Source organism: Natator depressus, chromosome 2, assembly GCF_965152275.1.
Source record: "Natator depressus isolate rNatDep1 chromosome 2, rNatDep2.hap1, whole genome shotgun sequence".
In the NCBI taxonomy this organism is placed as follows: Eukaryota; Metazoa; Chordata; order Testudines; family Cheloniidae; genus Natator; species Natator depressus.
In genome coordinates this window covers 82,997,530-83,018,620 of record NC_134235.1, presented here as the reverse complement: position 1 = coordinate 83,018,620, position 21,091 = coordinate 82,997,530, and the positions used below count along the sequence as shown (strand labels likewise).

The window sequence follows — 21,091 nt, the reverse complement described above, 5'->3', positions numbered from 1 at the left end:
GGCTCACCAGCATTTTGCCATGGAACTATTGCTGGACAACTAAGCCTTGCTATGCACTGCTTGCAGTCACTGCCTCCCTTGATAATCCTGGCAGCACTCAATGTGCTGTCATGTCTGACTATATGCTAGAGGGTTTTTTACCCTATCCCATCTAGGTGCTGTGTGGGGTCCATCCACCTTGTCACAGAACACACAGCATATGTTTTTATGTCCCATGAAGCCAATTATATTTGCTGGCTGTTCAGTAGAGGATGTAAATTTTCAGTGCAAAGGCGGAGGAGTTCATCGCCTATAAACAGGAAGGGGAGTTGTGTGTTTCATTTCCCATGCTGAATCTGAAACTCTCATTGAAAATCCTGAGGCACACTTTAAAGTGTTTAATCAGTGAATAGCGTTACGTTTCTTTTTCTCTATCTCAGGAAAGAAGCAATGCAGCTGCAGGGGATTTAGTGCCAGCATTCACATAAGGCACTTGAGCCCTTAGCGCTTTGTGAGGGTGTTTTTATGTTGGCAAGATGTGAAGCTGCTAGGCAGGCTGGTAGGATCAACAATGTACATGAACAGCTGTTTGGAGTATTAGGGGTGTGTGCTCAGAGTTCTCTTTCTCTTTCCCTCTTCAGTACTTCTTGAAATGTTTGTTTTTTCAGATGTGAGGTTGGCACCACTCACTGGTCCCAGTGCAATGAGACTCCGGTGAAGTTTGCTCGTTTTCCTGTCACCGGTTTGATAGAAGGTCGCTCCTATATATTTCGAGTCCGGGCTGTGAATAAAGCTGGAATTAGCATACCGTCCCGGGTTTCTGAGCCTGTGGCAGCTCTGGATCCTGCCGACAGAGCTAGGCTTAGAAGTAAGAGTTTTTCAATATATTCCCTAAGACAACTAGGGGTACGCATATCGCTGGGGGCATGCAGAGGTCTTCCATGGGGTAGATCAACTCATCTAGATATCTGCCTAGTTTTACAACAGGCTACATAAAAAGCACTAGCGAAGTCAATACAAACTAAAATTTCATATAGACAATTACTTGTTTATATTGCTCAATATACTATACATGGAAATGCAAGTACTATATTTATATTCCAAATGATAAAAATGAGAAAGTAAGCAATTTTTTGGTAATAGTGCACTGTGACACTTTCAAATTTTTATGTCTTTTATGTATTTTTGTAAGCAAGTAGTTTTTAAGTGAGGTGAAACTTGGGGTACGCAAAACAAATCAGACTCCTAAAAAGGGTACATTAATCTGGAAAGGTTAAGAGCCACTGCCCTAAGAGGCTTAAGAAATTTTATCTCCTGCAAGAATATATGCACATTTGTTTTGTAAGCCCTCAAAGTTTCCACAAGAGGGAGCAATGCAAAAACAAAATATGTTTTGTAAACTTGGATTTACCAAGAAACCCCCCCAAGCTTGAAGGCTGAATCTTCTCACCAAAGCTTGTCTTCTGTTATCTGAAGTACAAAGCTGTGTACTTACAGGAAATTGAAAAAAGGAGCAGAGCAGTTGCCTGGAGAGTGCTGCTTTGGTTTTATTGGCAGATTCCATTCTCTTGCTGTGTAGCAGGTAAGGGGGCCTAATTCCATCAAAGCCATGGAGTCACACCCGCATAAAACGAGTAGGCCAGTGGATAATCAAGCTCAAACTCTTTACTTGAAAGTTAATGTTTTGTGAGTCACAGTCTTTATCCTGTGGACTGCCAGTTTTGCTCTTTCAGTGACAAAAAGCACTGATGGTAGATTTTTATTTAAATGTTTATTTTTACTTCCAAGTATCCACCCCATGCTGAAACACAAGCCTAAAGTCCAGTTCTTCCCACTCCACTCTGAAGTTTTTGTAATTAAAACAAGTCAGGGTGAGGGAAATACTGTACTGAACCCTGTTTTCAGTTGTTCAAATGGCATGCAGAGCCACAGGAGTGATGCCACAGGGGTTGCCAGCCAGTGCTGTAGTCAGATGATCAAAATACCCCACTTGAAATTTAAAAAAGGAAATGTTAGAGAAAGGCTCGGGCTCTAAAGGCCCAGGAAAGTTAATTGCCACCTTGCTCAGAGAGGAGTTCATAGAAATGATAGAATCATAGAATAACAGAGTTGGAAGGGACCTCTGGAGGCCATCTAGTCCAACCCCCTGCCCAGAGCAGGACCAATCCCATCTAAATCATCCCAGCCAGGGCTTTGTCAAGCCTGACCTTAAAAACTTCTAAGGAAGGGGATTCCACCACCTCCCTAGGTAACGCATTCCAGTGTTTCACCACGCTCCTAGTGAAAAAGTTTTTCCTAATATCCAACCTAAACCTCCCCCACTGCAACTTGAGACCATTACTCCTTGTCCTGTCATCTGCTATCACTGAGAATAGTCTAGATCCATCATCTTTGGATCCACCTTTCAGGTAGTTAAAAGCAGCTATCAAATCCCCCCTCATTCTTCTCTTCCGTAGACTAAACAATCCCAGTTCCCTCAGCCTCTCCTCATAAGTCATGTGTTCCAGTCCCCTAATCATTTTTGTTGCCCTTCGCTGGACTCTCTCCAATTTCTCCACATCCTTCTTGTAGTGTGGGGCCCAAAACTGGACACAGTACTCCAGATGAGGCCTCACCAATGTCGAATAGAGGGGAACGATCACGTCCCTTGATCTGCTGGCAATGCCCCTACTTATACACCCCAAAATGCCATTGGCCTTCTTGGCAACAAGGGCACACTGTTGACTCATATCCAGCTTCTCGTCCACTGTCACCCCTAGGTCCTTCTCTGCAGAACTGCTGCCTAGCCATTCGGTCCCTAGTCTGTAGCGGTGCATTGGATTCTTCCGTCCTAAGTGCAGGACTCTGCACTTGTCCTTATTGAACCTCATCAGATTTCTTTTGGCCCAATCCTCTAATTTGTCTCGGTCCCTCTGTATCCTATCTCTACCCTCCAGCATATCTACCTCTCCTCCCAGTTTAGTGTCATCCGCAAACTTGCTGAGGGTACAATCCACACCATCCTCCAGATCATTAAGGAAGATATTGAACAAAACCGGCCCCGGGACCGACCCTTGGGGCACTCCGCTAGATACCGGCTGCCAACTAGACATGGAGCCATTGATCACTACCCGTTGAGCCCGACAATCTAGCCAACTTTCTACCCACCTTGTAGTGCATCCATCCAGCCCACACTTCTTTAACTTGCTGACAAGAATACTGTGGGAGACTGTGTCAAAAGCCTTGCTAAAGTCGAGGAATAACACGTCCACTGCTTTCCCTTCATCCACAGAACCAGTTATCTCATCATAGAAGGCAATTAGATTAGTCAGGCATGACTTTCCCTTGGTGAATCTATGCTGACTGTTCCTGATCACTTTCCTCTCGTCTAAGTGCTTCAGAATTGATTCCTTGAGGACATGCTCCATGATTTTTCTGGGGACTGAGGTGAAGCTGACTGGCCTGTAGTTCCCAGGATCATCCTTCTTCCCTTTTTTAAAGATGGGCACTACATTAGCCTTTTTCCAATCTTCCGGGACTTCCCCCGATCGCCATGAGTTTTCAAAGATAATGGACAATGGCTCAGCAATCACATCCGCCAATTCCTTTAGCACTCTCGGATGCAACGCATCTGGCCCCATGGACTTGTGCACGTCCAGTTTTTCTAATTAGTCCCGAACCACTTCCACCTTCACAGAGGGCTGGCCACCTCCTCCCCATGCTGTGCTGCCCAGTGCAGTAGTCTGGGAGCTGACCTTGTTCGTGAAGACAGAGGCAAAAAAAGCATTGAGTTCATTAGCTTTTTCCACATCCTCTGTCACTAGGTTGCCTCCCTCATTTAGTAAGGGGCCCACACTTTCCTTGGCTTTCTTCTTATTGCCAACATACCTGAAGAAACCCTTCTTGTTACTCTTAACATCCCTCGCTAGCTGCAACTCCAGGTGTGATTTAGCCTTCCTGATTCCATTCCTACATGCCTGAGCAATATTTATATACTCATCCCTGGTCATTTGTCCAATCTTCCACTTCTTGTAAGCCTCTTTTTTGTGTTTAAGATCAGCAAGGATTTCACTGTTAAGCCAAGCTGGTCGCCTGCCATATTTACTATTCTTTCTACACATAGGGATGGTTTGTCCCTGTAACCTCAATAAGGATTCTTTAAAATACAGCCAGCTCACCTGGACTCCTTTCCCCCTCATGTTATTCTCCCAGGGGATCCTGCCCATCAGTTCCCTGAGGGAGTCAAAGTCTGCTTTTCTGAAGTCCAGGGTCCGTATTCTGCTGCTTTCCTTTCTTCCTTGTGTCAGGATCCTGAACTCGACCATCTCATGGTCACTGCCTCCCAGGTTCCCATCCACTTTTGCTTCCCCTACTAGTTCTTCCCGGTTTGTGAGCAGCAGGTCAAGAAGAGCTCCACCCCTGGTTGGTTCCTCCAGCACTTGCACCAGGAAATTGTCCCCTACAGTTTCCAAAAACTTCCTGGATTGTCTGTGCACCGCTGTATTGCTCTCCCAGCAGATATCAGGATGATTGAAGTCGCCCATGAGAACCAGGGCATGCGATCTAGTAGCTTCTGCGACTTGCCGGAAGAAAGCCTCGTCCACCTCATCCCCCTGGTCCGGTGGTCTATAGCAGACTCCCACCACGACATCACCCTTGTTGCTCAGGCTTCTAAACTTAATCCAGAGACTCTCAGGTTTTTCTGCAGTTTCATACTTGAGCTCTGAGCAGTCATACAACCTGGGACTTGGGAGGCATTGTTCTATTGTTTTCTTGCTGGGGAGAGTGGAAAGGCAAGACTTTAAATGAGTGAGGAGTTTGTCCATGAGTAGGAAGCCAGGTCTACATAACATACTCCCCTCCTCTTTGTTGCCTCTCCCCTTCCTCACCTCCATGCTTCCCCTCGCTTAGTCTATCTTACTCCTGGATGATCTTCTCTTCAATCCCCTTCTTTTCTTCCCTCCCTTCTACCTTTCATGGCCCTGACAGCAATTCAGAAAAGTAATTCAGCAGATCTGACTTTCATCTGTGAGGAGATCTGCTACTCCAAGGTGAAAGTGCATTGAGCAGTTTAATAGTCTAACAGGCAGAACAATGCACTGGACTGGCAGTGAGAAAATCTGGGAGGCTTTCCCAGTTCCTGGGTCAATCTAAAACCATTGCAGGATTTCTGCCAGTTAGAATAAAATGTCTTCAACCAGTCCATCTGCTGGATAATGGACTCAAGCTTCCGATCTGGCCTTCTGTTAATATAGTCCATTTTCATTATTGAAACCTTGCTGGCACAGTTTAGTTTTCTTGGTACAAATAAAGGAGGCTTACAGTGCTGCTAATGGATTGCAGTGCACTACCAGATGTGTCCAGGATTTCTTAAATACTATGTGTATGGTTTTTATTGTTGGTTTTTAAACTGACATTTGAATAATTACTCTAAAATCATTTTTTAAAAGTTTTGTCCAGAACATTCAATATCTTAGATGGAGATTACATAAATCTCATGTAATTCCAACCATTTGCTCTGAATAATAAATGAACGAAAAGGAGTACTTGTGGCACCTTAGAGACCAACACATTTATTTGAGCATAAGCTTTCGTGAGCTACAGTTCACTTCACCGGATACTCTGAAATAATAAATGAGTTACTTTTTCATTATTTTCAAAACAGTTTCTGATCTGTCTCACTCCTATGATAACTCCACTCTCTATTTCAGGTCATCCTTCTGCTCCCTGGACAGGACAGATTATTGTCACTGAGGAAGAACCTGCAGGTAAACACGTACCTTCTCTTAAAAAGGTCTGACGTGATGCTGATTGAAGTCAGTGGAAAGACTCTCACTGACTTCAATGGGCTTTGGATCAGGCCCAAAGTCCTTTACAGTTAAAATCTCTGTAGCTTAAAATACCTCTGAATTTAGCTGTCATGATTTATGTTCTTCAGGTCCAAATAAATAAACATGAAAACAATTTACGCAAATTCAGAAATGGTATTTAGATATTTTTAACTCTGCTATTTTTTAAAGAAATCAGACTCCAAAACAGTGGGATCTGCATGAGATACTTGATGTATGCTTTCATCAGGATAATCATTCAGAAATTCAAGTAAGTCAGTGCACATTTTGAGGAATTTTAAAAATCACTCAGCTTTGAAATTGTCTGACCTGACAGAAATAAATCTATTGATATTTTCTCAGGAGCACCTGGGGGCAGGGCGAGGGACTCGGCTAGCCTACCTACCTGATTCAAACATAAACTTCCTTCTCTTCTGTCATGTTCTACAGAGGGTGTTGTTCCTGGCCCGCCTTCAGACCTCCATGTTATTGAAGCCACCAAGAACTATGTTGTGCTCAGCTGGAAACCCCCTGGAGAACGGGGTCATGAGGGTGTCATGTACTTTGTGGAAAAGGTAAAATCGCAGCATCAAAGTAAAGTGAAGTGTCTTCTTCTTCTTAAAAGTTTGCTCTGCCATCTTGTCTAATCTTCCCAAGCTACTTTACACTGAGACCTTCAGACTATTGTCTTTTCCATATTCAAAAAGCAAAACATGTGCACTCAGTCTAGATGACTTTTACTGTTGATTTAAGGAAAACCCCAGAGAAAAAAAGAACAAAGATAAAATCTCCACTAAAGTTAAAGCAGAGTGTGCCTCTCGCTTGAACTACATCATGGGCCCACCTTCTAGCAGATAGGCAGATAGACTTTCTACATAAGGGTGCAGTACAGGGAAAGCAGAATCATACAGATACCACACCTGTGTAAATAAGGCTAGTCTTGTGGGAGGTATGGGTTCACACTGTGGCTGGAGATGTTCCTCAAGAGGGCCATTTGGCATCAACTCTTCTTTTCCTTTTTCATCTGTATCCTCATATTCATCCTCTATAGTAACATTTTCATTGACTACTTCTTCAAGCTGATAACAAGCACAACACATTTCTTTTGCAGTCATACACAATCATCAGTCTTAATTTTAGTGCCCTCTCTTTTTTTAATCTTTATGTTGTACCTGCTGGCCAATGTAATTCTTAATGTTCTCCCCTTTTAGCTCTTCCAGGTCGGTTGCTGCTCCCCCAAACCCTTCTGACAATGCTTGTTTTCCCTACTTTGTTCCCTTACTGGTCTAGGCGTAAAATCATGGAGACATACCTTGTGGGTTCTCTACTCTGTGTTGTTTCTCATTCAGCTTGTGAAATCTGGTAAATCAAATCTAATTAGCAAAGTACATTTAAAGAATGATGAATTTTCTGTACAGCGGACTGTGGTATACATGACAGAAGAAAATCTGCAACACAGCATGGCAGGGTTCTCCCTCCATTTTTCACCTTCGTGCCCTTTAAGTGTCTGCAAAAGAAAGTGTTGTGTTAGCCCATTGAATACAGGGTGATAGGCAGCAGATGTGATGTGTGATACTGATGTTTTTCTGAGGAATATTTGAAATTCCTCAAACAAATTGAGAACCTTTAGGTAATCCACATGGAGAGAACATATTCTTTATTTTCTCAATAATATTGGCAGCAGAAGTGTTCATCATATGCAGTACTTCTGGCCACCTGGAACAAGCATCAGCCACAAATACAATGCACTTGCTTTTTTTTTTCCCCCCTAAAAAATCAAGGCCAGATGGTGGCTGATCATGACCTAGTACGTAGGGGAAGGGAGAAAGTGCAAGGAACCACCTCTGCTTTGCAGCCCCTCACAGCAGCCTCCAACAATCACATTCTCTGCATTTAGAAGAACGCAGGGACTGCACATTGCTAATGCATTCTATACTGCAGTCCACCCTCAAAGGATGCTCTGGAGTGGCCAGTGCTCCAAGAAGCACTGTGGTGATGTTACTGCTTTGCCCCTCTGATGGTACTGGAGTCCTTTCTGGGAAAGATGCTTCTTTTCCCCTCCTGAAAATTCTACAGCCAGAGCAAGGACTGGAGCACTGGATATGATGCAGAATTGGTCCTAGCAGTGGCAGTACTTCCTACACACAAAGAATTCTAGGATGTATCAGCTATGACATAGTGAAAACAGGAAGCCTCTAGGAATAGGTGATCACTTGGAGAACTCATGAGGTGGGAAGTCTATTTATTCATTCTGAGGCCTGGCCAAGAAGAATGTAGCTCCACATCTTCCATAATAGCTGTGGGGTTGGCAGTCAGATGGAACTTCTTGGCAGTCTAGATTGTCTACTAAGTTCTGTGCATTGAATAGCTCTGTCCTAATGGCTGTTTCTTGTTTTGAATGCAGTGTATTGCAGGCACAGAGAACTGGCAGAGAGTGAACACTGAAATCCCTGTAAAGTCTCCTCGCTTTGCTGTTTTTGACTTGGCTGAAGGGAAATCTTATCGTTTCCGTGTTCGCTGTTGTAATTCCGCTGGCGTTGGTGAGCCCTCAGAAGCAACTGAAGCTACGGTGGTGGGTGACAAACTTGGTAAGTGTATAGTCAGACATATCCTGTGTCTGTGGCTACCCTTTAAGAGCATCCAGTAATTATTTTGCTTGAAGCAGACACATGGATGCTCCATAACTGACACAACTGTGAACGGTAGACAGTGATTTGTTCTTTTTTTTTATTGTTCATTCTGACTTGAATTGTGGATCCTTTTGTATATATTGAGGTGGCAGATGCTGACCGAGGGCATCAATGACTTCAAATAATCATGCAAATAACTGCAAAGACCACAAATAATAATAAAAAATGGGCAATTTTTTTGGATAAAAAATGTTTTATTTCATTTGAAATTTTTCACAGAAAAGAATTTCCAAATTTGACCAGCCCTAGTTGTTTTTATTTTATCAAATTTTGCAATCTAAAACAAAACTAAATCTTATACTTCTAAAGTTGATACAGGGACTTCTTCTTGTGGAGGAAAATCCAAGATAGTAGCCAAAATAGAGTAACCTTGGCTACTTTAGAAGCTTTAAAAGTTGAGGGCTGAATTCTACTCAGAGTTACACTAGTGTAAATCTGGAGTACAGAAACTCAGATGAAGTCACTGGAGTTGCTTGGATTCACACTTTCATAATCAAGAGCACAATGTGATCCTTATTTTTATGTTGGTAAATTTTACCCTTATTAGTTACTAATTTATTTTTGTTTGTCCCCCCAGATATTCCCAAAGTCCCTGGCCGTATTATACCAACCAGGAATACAGATACTTCAGTGGTTGTCACTTGGACAGAATCTAAAGATGCCAAGGAGTTGGTTGGGTATTACATAGAAGCAAGCATAGCTGGATCTGGCCATTGGGAACCAAGCAATAACAATCCAGTGAAAGGCACAAGGTAGTGGATATAATAACATGGAAGGCAGGTTTGCTGGTCCCCAAGCATGGCAAGTTTGTTTGCTGGTTTACATACTTTATGGCTATAACAATAATAGTAGTACTAGTATTGTGGTAGCAAACTAAGGTCTGAATCAAGATTGGGGCCACATTGCACTCGGTGCTATACAAACATATATTAAATCATGGTCTCTGACCCCAAGAAACTTACAATCTAATTTTAATTCAGAGGCAACAAGTAAGTGTAACTAACAAAAAGGGAAGTGGCAGCAAGCAAGGCAAGAACAAGAGTAACAAATGGGCTAGCTATTGTACAATAGTACAAAATAGTAAGATAAAGAATGAGTGATCTTGCAAACTTAGAAAACTAGATTGCATAATGTTAGGGAGCAAAGCTCTCCATTTTGAAGGGCAATGGTAAATATTTCTAGAACTGTATAACTAATATGACACCAGGATGTGTCTGCTTTCCCTCCAACTGCCCTTCCTGTCACTGATGTTTCACTTTCATCATCAAAGAGACTCATGAGCACATTAGAAAATTTCATGCTACATTGCAAATGTACTAATTCCTTTCATACAGAACTCACATCCTTTATTCATACTAAATTCATTCTGTCAATCAATGAAGTTACTCCAGATTTACACCTTCATAAATTAAACCAAAATTTGGCTCAATAGGAATTTTGCCTGTGTAAGAATCTAAGAATCAGGCCCTTAATTAGCAAATTCTGATCTGATCCTGGTTACACTGCTGTAAATCCAGAGAAATTCCATTGAATTCAAAGGAGTTATTGAATATTTATGTTGTAATTGAAAGCCAGGTCTGGATTATTATGACTTATAATAGTACCTGATTAACATTGCTAACTTTACAATCATTAGCCACCATGATAGAGAATTATTATTAGAGTGCCTAGGTTACAGTCAGCATTGAGGTGCCTTCGTTGTATTGAGGACTTTAGAGAGACAGAGTAAAAGATGTTCCCTGCCATGAAGTGCTTACAACCAATGCTATTTATTATCCTATAGTGTAATGAAGATGTTGCATGGGTAAAAATGTACATCAACCTTCTGTCCACTACTGACTCCTCTATTTAAACGTTAAGGAGGTTACTGTGTGATGTTTAGAAGCAAGAAATTGAAGTTGAAATTCTGACATCTTTTTTCCGCTCTTATTCTCTATATTTACTGTAACTTTCATGGTTTATGGTAATTTTTCAAGTATGGCTGAAGACAAATTATAGCAGAAACTCATACTAACCACATAACGTTACACCTAGCATTATAAGCATGGCACTGAAGCAGACATAGGTCTAGGTCCTACAAATCTTTGTGATGTACCCGTTGGAAAGTACAAGCATGAGCAGAGGCTACATGTGGGTGCAGTTAAGGCCTGGTCTACACTGGGGGTGGGTGGGGGCAAGCTAAGTGTGTCTAAGTTACGCAACTTCAGCTACGAAAATAGCGTAGCTGAAGTCGACATACTTAGAGCTACTTACCGTGGTGTCTTCACTGTGGTAGGTCGACTGCTGCAGCTTCCCCATCGACTCCACCTGTACTTATCACTCGGGTGGAGTACTGGAGTCGACGGGAGAGTGCTCAGCAGTCAATTTATCGCGTCTTCGCTAGACGCGATTAATCGACCCCCGCTGGATTGATCGCTCGGGAGGTAAGTGTAGACATGCCCTTATGAGCAGAAGGAAGCTACCCCCTGACACAGCAACTCCCATGCTCTCATGAGCTCATGGAAAAAAGTGTTAGGTGATGGCAGAGAATGGGCATGTCTCAGGAGACATGAGTGCGATCCTTGTTATGCAAATGAGGTGCTTAGCTGTGCCCTTTGTTCTTTGACCTTTCTCCTGCTAGTAGGCAGAGGTAATTGATTGCTTACTGAGAAGTGCTCCTTATCCTGCCCATCACATTATACCTTGTACTTATCCCTGCCCTGCCATCTATATCTGGGCTGTGCAAGATCAATCCCATAGGATTGGGTTAATATGGCAAGTAAATGAATATTTCATTTTTAAAAGGAGAAATTATCATTAACTTCTTCACAAAAAGCAACATGCTCATTTTATTTTTCCATATTTCACCTCTGTTTGCACATTTCCATAAGCCTCACTTTTATGAGACAGAACCCTTAAATTAGCATAAGAACTGCTCACATACAGATTGGTTTGACAGTCATTTCCAGACATTACTATTGAAACATACCTATTTGCTTCCTTGAAATAGAATTTCATATCAGCCTTCCTGCTGATATCCAAGTCTCCTTTGTATGTTGTCTCACTGCAATACAGATACTACAGGGGTAAAATCCTGGCCCCACTCAGGTCAATGGCAAACTCCCATTCACTACAGCGGGGTAGGGGTTTTCTAAGTGTTCCTTTACTGTTTTGCTTTAGATTCATTTGCCATGGACTCCTCACTGGTGAGAACTACATTTTCCGAGTCAGAGCTGTTAATGCGGCTGGACTCAGTGAATATTCACAGGAATCAGAGGCTATTGAAGTCAAAGCAGCCATTGGTAAGCTATGTTCCATTGCCGTGGTCAATAGTAAACAAAAATTTGAATGATTCCAGAAAGTTTTTTTCAGCAATTATTTGTAACTAATTATATTGTTTTACAGTACTGTCCACAGATAATGATTTTTCCCATTGGTCATATCATGTGTAATGCTTCACAGCCGTACTTTTGCAGTCACTCAGTCACTGCGCACGTGTAGATTGTTCATCTTCACCATCCAGGCTTCCTCAGATGTTATTCATGAACCACTGTATGAAAACGCTGTTAAGTTCACGTCATAGTTCACTGAAAAATGGAATGCCAGTCTAATTTCATAGTGTGATATAAATCACCTCTAATACACATCATCCTGCGTAAAGTCAGTTCCTATATCTAACGGCTTGATTTATTTTCATACCTGAACCTACTAATAATGCTGTCGTTCTCTTCTGTAAACCTCCTAAAACCCTGTGCATCCGCCATACTGTTGATGAGCTATTTCTGTTTTGCCACTGCCTGAACTAACATAAGGAGACTAATGAACTCACTGAACCAGAATAAATTGTATGTTTTCAACATTCTAACTCTATTTGTATCAAACTGACATACCTCCCAACCTCAGAAGACAAGTGTGGCACAGAGGCACTTCTAAAGATGAGCTGAAACGATCATAGATATGGTTTAAAGGGTCTAATCTTAAAAGAAGTGTGGCAAGTGACAATCACTTTACTTCTATTAGCTTTCCAGATTATGGACTGTCACATCTGTGCTGTAAAATATATACCATTAAAAAAAGAGTTACTTGTAATGAGAAGGTTGGGAGGTACTCTATGCTTTTCACATTTCTCGTGAGTCGAAGCATATCATAATGTCTGCAAAAATCATGTTTGTTCATGTCCTGCCTGTGTTCTTTGTGGCCATTTCTTCATTCTGTTGAATAAATGAAGAAAAAGGAATGATGTCTAATTCAAAATGTCTGTTATTTTCTGGCAATTACAGGGGGAGGATTGCTTCATGGTGTGTGTCCTGAACTGAGTGGTAAAGCTGGTGGACTAACAGACTACACTACCTCCTGGGAAGGCATGCATGAGTCCTTCCAGCCTATCTTTGACACAGATGCTTTGCTAAAATGCAATGCTAAATTTAATAGACACGTGCTACCCAGTAGCTCTGATAAACTGGGGAGTACAGGAGTCAGTGAAGTAAGAGAAACGGTTAAGAATGTTCCTACACCTTCACCACAGAAGGGAGCTGCTAAGCAGGCAAGTAAGACTCAACCTGGGGATCCTTTGGCATTGGAGAAAATGAAAGAGAAGGAAGATATAGGTGAGAGCTCATAAACAGATTTCACCATTTCAGCACATTCATCTCAGACAATTTTCATCTCTTATCATCCAAGTCACAATGGACATTCTCACCGATGATGCATCTTCCATCAGATCCATTTACATACTCAGCTTTTCATTAAGGGTCATTATGGATGGAATGGTATGGGGGACCATTTCCCATACATTGTGTCTGTTGACAGCAAAACATTTAAAATCATTTACTAATTTAATAGCTTGCTTTACTTTATATATTACACTTATGTATCCAAAAATATCATGAATTCTAAATCACTTTGGTGGTATTTCTGGGGATAGCAACAAAGCTTGTATTCGCAAAAGAAAAGGAGTACTTGTGGCACCTTAGAGACTAACAAAGTACTCCTTTTCTTTTGCGAATACAGACTAACATGGCTGCTACTCTGAAAGCTTGTATTGCATAGTCAGAGGGATTTTTAACACCTGCCAGCAGTTCATTCTCTATAAGGAGTGTGGATATTCAGACTCTAGATTATATACAAAGGAAACAAAATCCCGTGAGTTAATTGTTACATGTGTAACCCTTCTGCCTGTCAGAGTTGGCAGCAACAAGGGCCGGGTTCAGTATCTAGGGGTTCCATTCCAATAACACAATGCAAAACCGGCTCGAGCCCCACCCAGTGACCTGGGACAAATATATACCACCCCCGCTGGGCGCCTCCAAGAGGCAATACCTCCCCTCTCGCAAGCACAGAGTCTGAGTGTAACAAAAAGCCTTTTAATAACAGAGAGAAACAATGTGGCATTATGTTGGGGAAACACCACCAACAAGATTCATAACACAACCCATGAGCAAAAACCCACCCCAAGCAAATTGGGGCATGCCCTTTCCCTTTGGTTCTTGAGTCCAGCAACCCCAAATCACCCAAAGTCCTAAAAGTCCAATGACCCAAAAGTCTCTGTCCCTGGTCAGGGCAGCCCCAGAGTTCGAAAGTTTATCTGCAGAGCTTTACCTCCCAACCTGGGTGGAGATGGGGGGCGGGGGAAGAGAGAGGTATGGGGCACCTTACATGATCTGAAGCTGACCACCCCGCAGCTCCATAGGGCTTCACTCTGCTCCACTCCACCAGCCGCCCCACAAACTGCTTCGCTTAGCTCCGCGGCCCACGAGCAGCTCCTGCCGTCCCATGAACTGCTCCACAATATATCTTCAGGCTCCCCCACTACTTAACACAACACTCAGTGATTTCAGCTCTTAGTCAGTTCAGCTCTTTTGTGAATTCAGCTTGTAGTAGGGGAGCCTCAGTGGTGGTGCACCACTAGCCCAAAGTGAGCTCAGCAGCCTTTAACTAGACTCCTAACGGAATCAAAATTAGTTCTGATATTCCACAGTGGAGAGAGGAGGAAGTGCAATTAGCATGTAAGGCCCTCACCAGGGGGCCCATGCCACCAAGTATTAACACCTGTTCCCAGCCTTTCTCAATTCACAGAGTTTTGGAACCCATGACCCTTGCCTAGCGAATGCTACTTAGTTGATGGCGAGTCCCTCCATCATAACAAAAGGCCAAGTACAGTTCCAAGCACAGTTCCCATAATCAGGGTAATAACAATTTATTCTTCCTGCCCCAATAACAGAGACACTGGGGATCCCACAGCAGCCAAAGTGACCATTTGGGCAGCTATGGCCTCATTCTAGGTGGGGTGGGTGTGCCTATGCAAATGAGATCAGCCCCTGAAGTTCTTTTCCACAATTTGCCACACCTCACCACCAGGTGTCAGGGTGGAGCTCATCTTGACTCTGCTTACACATGATAGTGAGTAGGAACACCTCTGCTGTTTTTAGATATATTGAGTTCCTTTGTGGATTTATGCTTAGACTTCTTATACTTTAAGGCATAGTGCTAGTGAATATTATATATTGTATTTGTCAGTTGACAGTAATAGTTTAATGGAGAAAACCCATCAAGTTTGTAAGTGCACATACAGCAGTTATATGCAACCAACACTTTAGCATCCACCATACTTAAGGACACTTGGCTAGATCTTCAGCTGGTATAAACTGGTTACTTCAGTAGAGCTATGCTGACACCAGCTGATATAGTCTGTTAAACAGGACAATAAGAAAACAGGGGAAATAACTGTAATATGTACACAATTAGACTTTTCTTATACATCATCCAGCAATACATGCCCATCGTTGTGGTATCTGAGCACCTGTCTAAATGTATACCTACATACAGTTGAATACACTTCAGCAACAGCTTCCTGCATAATATATTAAATTAAATGTAGTTAATTAGTGATAGTTATCCTTGATTTCAAAGGCAGTAGGTTTTTTTTCTGCAGGTTTTCTTTACTAATTAAAATAAAGTTTTTGCTGACTGGATGATGTGTTATTCTGAAAGAACATTCAGCAGATGAGGTCCTTCAAAATTCTGAGCTACATCCAAAGTGAGACTAAGAGTTCCTAAGTATTGCCAACAGCTGACCAGTGGTAAATACTCTGTGTACAAATATTCCACCAGGATGTATGTAAGATATATTGTAAGGAAGTGGGTGCAGTTGTTGGACTGAAGTTTCATGCTTTCTACGTTGGTTTAAAAAAAAAATTGTGCTCCAGATATTTTTAAAGTAAGCTCCAGAAACAGGCCTCTTCTATTTCTGATCATACAGCTGCGTCTATGACTGTGCTTTCCTTCAGTAAGGTAAGTTTACCCAAAGGGTGCAATGATATCATTATAACATTAAGACACCAAAAATGAGGAAGTAGGTGGTGCTGCATTACCTCTGTTCTCATCAGGGAAGCGTGGGGTAAAAAAAGGAACTAAAGAAAAAATTGAGTGTGGGAAAAAGTTGGTTTCAGCAAAAGAAAACAAATCATTGCATCTCCAAAATTTTGCAAGTCTGCTATGGTGTTAGTTTTAGTTTTTCATCTTTCACTGTATTGAAAATGAAACCTGCTCACTTATATGAGAGCTGCAGTTGCGACACACACTTTCACTGTGTATCAGCTTGTTTCTCAAATATCAAACACTGCTGTATAGCTAATGCTTATGTAGCTTAGTTTTTTATTGGGCTTATGGAGGCCTTCATCCTGCATTCCTTACACCAGCAAAATTTCCATTGACTACAAATGGAGATTTTCCTGACTAAGAAGTACAAGATGAGAAAGCCAGACAAATGCTCGTTTGACTAGTAGAAGGATTACTGCCTACTCATATTATGTTCATGTTGACACAGCTGCCCCATCTCCACCTTATGACATCACTGTACTTGAAAGTGTTCATGACTCAATGGTGCTAGGATGGAAACAGCCCAAAATCATTGGCGGAGCTGAAATTACTGGCTACTATGTGAACTATCGTGAAGTGATTGATGGAGTTCCTGGAAAATGGAACGAGGCCAACATTAAACCAATTAGTGAGAGGGCCTACAGGGTAAGAGGTTAATTTTCATATTGCTGAGCATGCATCAGAAGTATATATGTAACAAGACAGATTAGGAAAAACAGCTTCTAACTAATTGTTTCCAGTGGATTGGGATGTTTATGTCAGAGATACTCCATAGTAAACAAATGTATTCTAATATTTTCTTGGTTTGCTCATTCTTTAATGCCACAGATATAATAAGAGTTATGCTGTCCTTTTTTGGAAGTATTTTGGGTTCCTTGATAAAATGGTGCTATATAAGTGAAAAAGTATTATTACTCTATTAAATGTGACTCAGAAACCTGGTCTACAATTTAATAGAGGGTATTCAGCCTTTTAAAAGCTGTTTCATGTCTTAGATGGTTAATATGTTGTTCACAATGATTTGTGATTCTACATCAGGTGTGTATTAGGATGAAAAGTAAAACAATGTATTCTTCTAGTCCTTTGCTTCTTGTCAGTGTTTATTTCTAAAGCACAATAAGAATCACCAGTTAACACGTCTCGGATGCAGAGGGTTTGTATATAAATGTTTAGTGCCATCCCCTGCCCTCTGCTTTGTGGGTGGGAGTAGAGTAGGGTATGCTTTTTCCTATGGCTGTGTTTACACTACACACTTTGAGCGCTAAAACTTTAGTCGTTCAGGGGTGTGAAGAAACACACCCCAGAGTGACAGTTTTAGTGCTGAAAAGCGCCCGTATAGACAGTGCTCCCGGCGCTAACGCTACCATCCCTCGTTGTTTTTTATCGCCGGGAGAGCTCTCCCGTGGCGGTAAAGCGTGACTACGCTGCCCGTTTCACAGTGCTGCCGCGGCTGCGCTGTAACGTGGGCAGCGTAGACATACCCTGAGTGTACTCCTCAATCTACACACTTAGCTACTGAACGAGCTACTTTCAGCCTGACACCCATCACCATAGTATCTAAGAACTCATGTCACCAATAGAAGCTACACGTGCCCAGCATCTTTGAAAATGAGGCCATTTTCACACTTAATAGAGTACTAGGGGGTTGAGCCACTGCTGTGCTGACTGGCTGTGGCCTAAAGAAGTCACGATCTGCAGCTCGATCCTGATCCAGCTTGCAAGTATGCTACCATCTGCAGCACATAATTGTCATGAGTGCATACGGCTGCTTTTTAAATGAGTTCCGGCGTACACCTCACTGCAGGGACATCTCCTACATCAGCAGGCTGAATTATGTTATTAACGCGTGGCTGGTGACACTCTGCTCCCTACCTACCTAGCACAATGTCTAACAGTAAAGATAGGTTGGGGTTTTTTTGTTTGTTTGTTTTATTACAGTTTATGCACATTTAGAAAATTCATAGGCTAGGTCTACACTACAGACCTATATTGGTATAATGATGTCGCTCAGCGGTGTGAAAAATCCACCCCCCGAGCAATGTAGTTATACCAACCTAACCCCCTGGGTAGACAGCCCTATGTTGATGGGAGAGCTTCTCCCCCAACATAGCTTCCCTCTCCGGGGGTGCATTAACTATGCTGATGGGAGAAGCTCTCCTGTCAGGTGTTGTAGTGTCTTCACTAAAGACCTAGAACAGTGCAACTGCACCACTGTAGTGCTGTACACAAAGACAAGCCCATAGTCTCAAACCTTTCTCAGTTTGCTCAGAAGTGGCTGTTTATAGAAGGTATTGGCCAGACACCAGTGCACAACGGTAGCTTTTGTGGTGCCTTTTCTTTCTTAAATCTTTGAAAAGAAATGAAAGTATACATAACTGATTTTTAATATTGCTTTCACCTGTTCATTTTACAGGCTTTATAAAGAGGATTTGTATCCTCGAGTTTTCATATGTGACATAGTCATCAGTGCAACCTCCTCCTACAACTTTAAAGCAAGGTTAATGGGTATAGTTTTATTAATCCTGCAGATTCACAATTTGAAGGAAAACATGGTGTACCAATTCCAAGTGGCTGCTGCTAACCTAGCTGGGGTCGGCACTCCCTCCCCCCCTACTCGATCCTTCAAATGTGAAGAATGGACCATTGCTGTTCCAGGTAAAAATCTAAACAGAACATCAAAGCTCAACATCATTGAGTGGAGAATACTAAACCCACACTCTACACCAAATGAGAGAGGAATGCTGCTGTCTAGAACAGTGTTCTGTTCTTATTCTCAGCAGGATGCATCCTGAGGTCTGCCATGGGTTTGCTGCTACACCTGCTGTGTGCTCTCAGTTCCAATAGAAATCAATGGAAGTAAAGTTGCTCAGCACATAAGGCTTGACTCTCCACTGCTTTGCAGTCATTTACACCTGTGCAAAGTGGGTGTTAAACATTGCTCTTCTGATTTGATAGCATTGAATACCCACATTGCAGCTAATTGTTTATTTCTTTTCTATTTAATAGGTTCCTATACTACATCTATGCCTGGTGTAAATGTCTACACAAGGTGCAAGGCAGTGAAGAAACAGGCCCTTTAGCCCTGTCCTGAACATGTCCGTTCAGGGCCAGATCCAATACCCACTAAAGTTAATGAAAAGACTCCCATTGACGTCAATGGGCATTAGATCAGGCTCTCAACAAATGAATGAGTTTAATAATTAACTTCTCTCCCTGTCATTTGATGAGACTGGTCATTTATGTTTGATTGAGACATTGTAGGATAGAAAAAAGGGAAATTGGATCATTTTGGGAGCTAGTTCATTTTTGGGACTGTATAAGTTCACAGGTACAATGAAGTTGTATCTACTTACACCCACTCTGAATTTAGTCCACAGTCTTTTTGAGATGGTACATTTTTCATTTGTTTTATGCAATGGCCTGCTTGTGGCTTTATTTAATGCACAAGATTTCAACTTTTTTTCTATCCTTTAGGACCACCCCATGATCTCTTATACACTGAAGTTAGAAAAGACTCTTTGGTTTTACTGTGGAAACCACCAGTGTATATTGGCCGCAATCCCGTAACTGGTTACTATGTTGATGTGAAGGAAACAGAAGCAACAGACGAACATTGGAGGAGTGTCAATGAGAAGCCAATTGCAAATAAATTCTTAAAGGTAATCCGTTTTGGAACCAAATTCAATTACACCAGTGCAACTTCTGTGAAGTCAGTTCTAGGTATGCCATTCTATTTTGGTAGTGCTTCCTTACAGTTTTAGCTTATCAAGCTATGTTGTGCCCTCAGTTACACCCATGTAATGCTAGCAGAGTCACATAGGGGTTTAACTTGGAAGAAAATTTGTCCCAATAAGTCTAAAAATAAAAGAATGCACTACCAAAGTGAAATGGCGTTCCTAAAATAGTGTTATAACACAGATGTAGCCTCTGTATTTCCTGACTCAAAGGTGAACACAAGTGGCAAATCACTGAGGTGTGTGCTGTGAAAATACGACAGGATGGCTGCTTTTAACATAATATACCCTGTCATCTAATTTTTTGTGAGTTTGTAATTTAGATGGCTATGCTATTATGGTACATAATTTCATGGTGCAATTTCTAAATATAAGATTAACTGTATCTTGATTCTAAACATTCTTCCAGGAGTGTACAAATGTATAGATACATTTGAAATTTGTATATTTCAAAGGTCATTTAAAAAAAACCCTCACTTTAAAATGTGATCTTTGCTTGTGTATTTTTAAAGGGACATTGGAATGTAGTGTAGCCTCAAACTGGATGTTAAAATCATTATAATCCAATAGAGAATGACCTCCAGATTCTAAATATCTATGGTTTGAATTATCCACTCTGACTACAATTTTTTTTAAAAGCCAGAATTGACCTGCAGTATTTTTGGTCTGCAGCTGCAGAGGCAGATAGACTGCACAAGAATTAAAAACATCCTGTTCCCAGAAATGTGCTAACATCATTGATGACACCATCAAAAATGCTGGCTAGACACAAGTAGCAAACAAACATAAGTTACAGTCACGTTAGCCTGGATGGGAGGGACATGAGGAAAGTGGAAGTTGCCAAGAGGAAAAGGAGAAAAACAAAAGAGGAAGTTAAATTATTGTTAAGCCTCCAAACTAATGTTATAGATATGGAAGAGTAAAATGAACTACTCAGTAGTGTACCTTGCTTCTCTATTTGCTTTTTCTAGGTCAGTGGCCTAAAGGAAGGTGTCAGCTATCTGTTCCGGGTGCGAGCAACAAATCAAGCTGGTGTCGGGAAACCTTCTGATACCACTGACCCTGTCATAGCAGAAACACGACCAGGTTCGTTTGTTGTTTTGCATCTGCATTAATACAGGTTCATATTTATCAGACATGCTCATAAGCAGAGAATACACACAAAGGAATTGAACCCATCTGTCCTTCAATGTATTACCAATGCACCAACCCCTTTTCCTATAAATGATATCAGTTGAGTGTGACTCTTTACCTCCTTTACAAAATAAATTTTCTGAAAACGCTTGGATGCCCATACCATACATACACACAAATACTGGAACACACAAATATGGTAAAATAATATTTGTATGCAAATGCAGATAAATACATAAATAGAGGGTCCAATTGTTCCCCTAGATCAGTGCATGGAGTGTAACTTCCACACTTAGGTAAGGGAGATCAGCTGCAGCTGCCACTGCAGCTCGTATCCCTTCAGTCCCTTGACTCACAGAGAGTACCTGGGGAGGAGACAGGCTGTGAATGG

General features: G+C 41.7%; 1 protein-coding gene across 2 annotated transcripts in view; it reads left to right on the top strand.

The window, feature by feature from the left end:
- The window catches only part of MYOM1 (myomesin 1), a 107,566-nt gene that overhangs the window by 47,167 nt on the left and 39,308 nt on the right, over positions 1-21,091 (top strand). The window contains exons 12-22 of one of the 2 annotated variants that reach the window (XM_074944548.1): positions 648-847; positions 5,670-5,726; positions 6,237-6,361; positions 8,191-8,374; positions 9,054-9,228; positions 11,636-11,757; positions 12,736-12,753; positions 16,281-16,477; positions 18,361-18,487; positions 19,307-19,491; positions 20,538-20,652. In XM_074944548.1, the coding sequence (XP_074800649.1) occupies positions 648-847; positions 5,670-5,726; positions 6,237-6,361; positions 8,191-8,374; positions 9,054-9,228; positions 11,636-11,757; positions 12,736-12,753; positions 16,281-16,477; positions 18,361-18,487; positions 19,307-19,491; positions 20,538-20,652 (1,505 nt within the window). Of the gene's footprint in view, positions 1-647; positions 848-5,669; positions 5,727-6,236; positions 6,362-8,190; positions 8,375-9,053; positions 9,229-11,635; positions 11,758-12,735; positions 13,063-16,280; positions 16,478-18,360; positions 18,488-19,306; positions 19,492-20,537; positions 20,653-21,091 lie in introns of both variants that reach the window. The other variant, XM_074944547.1, reaches the window with a different exon arrangement.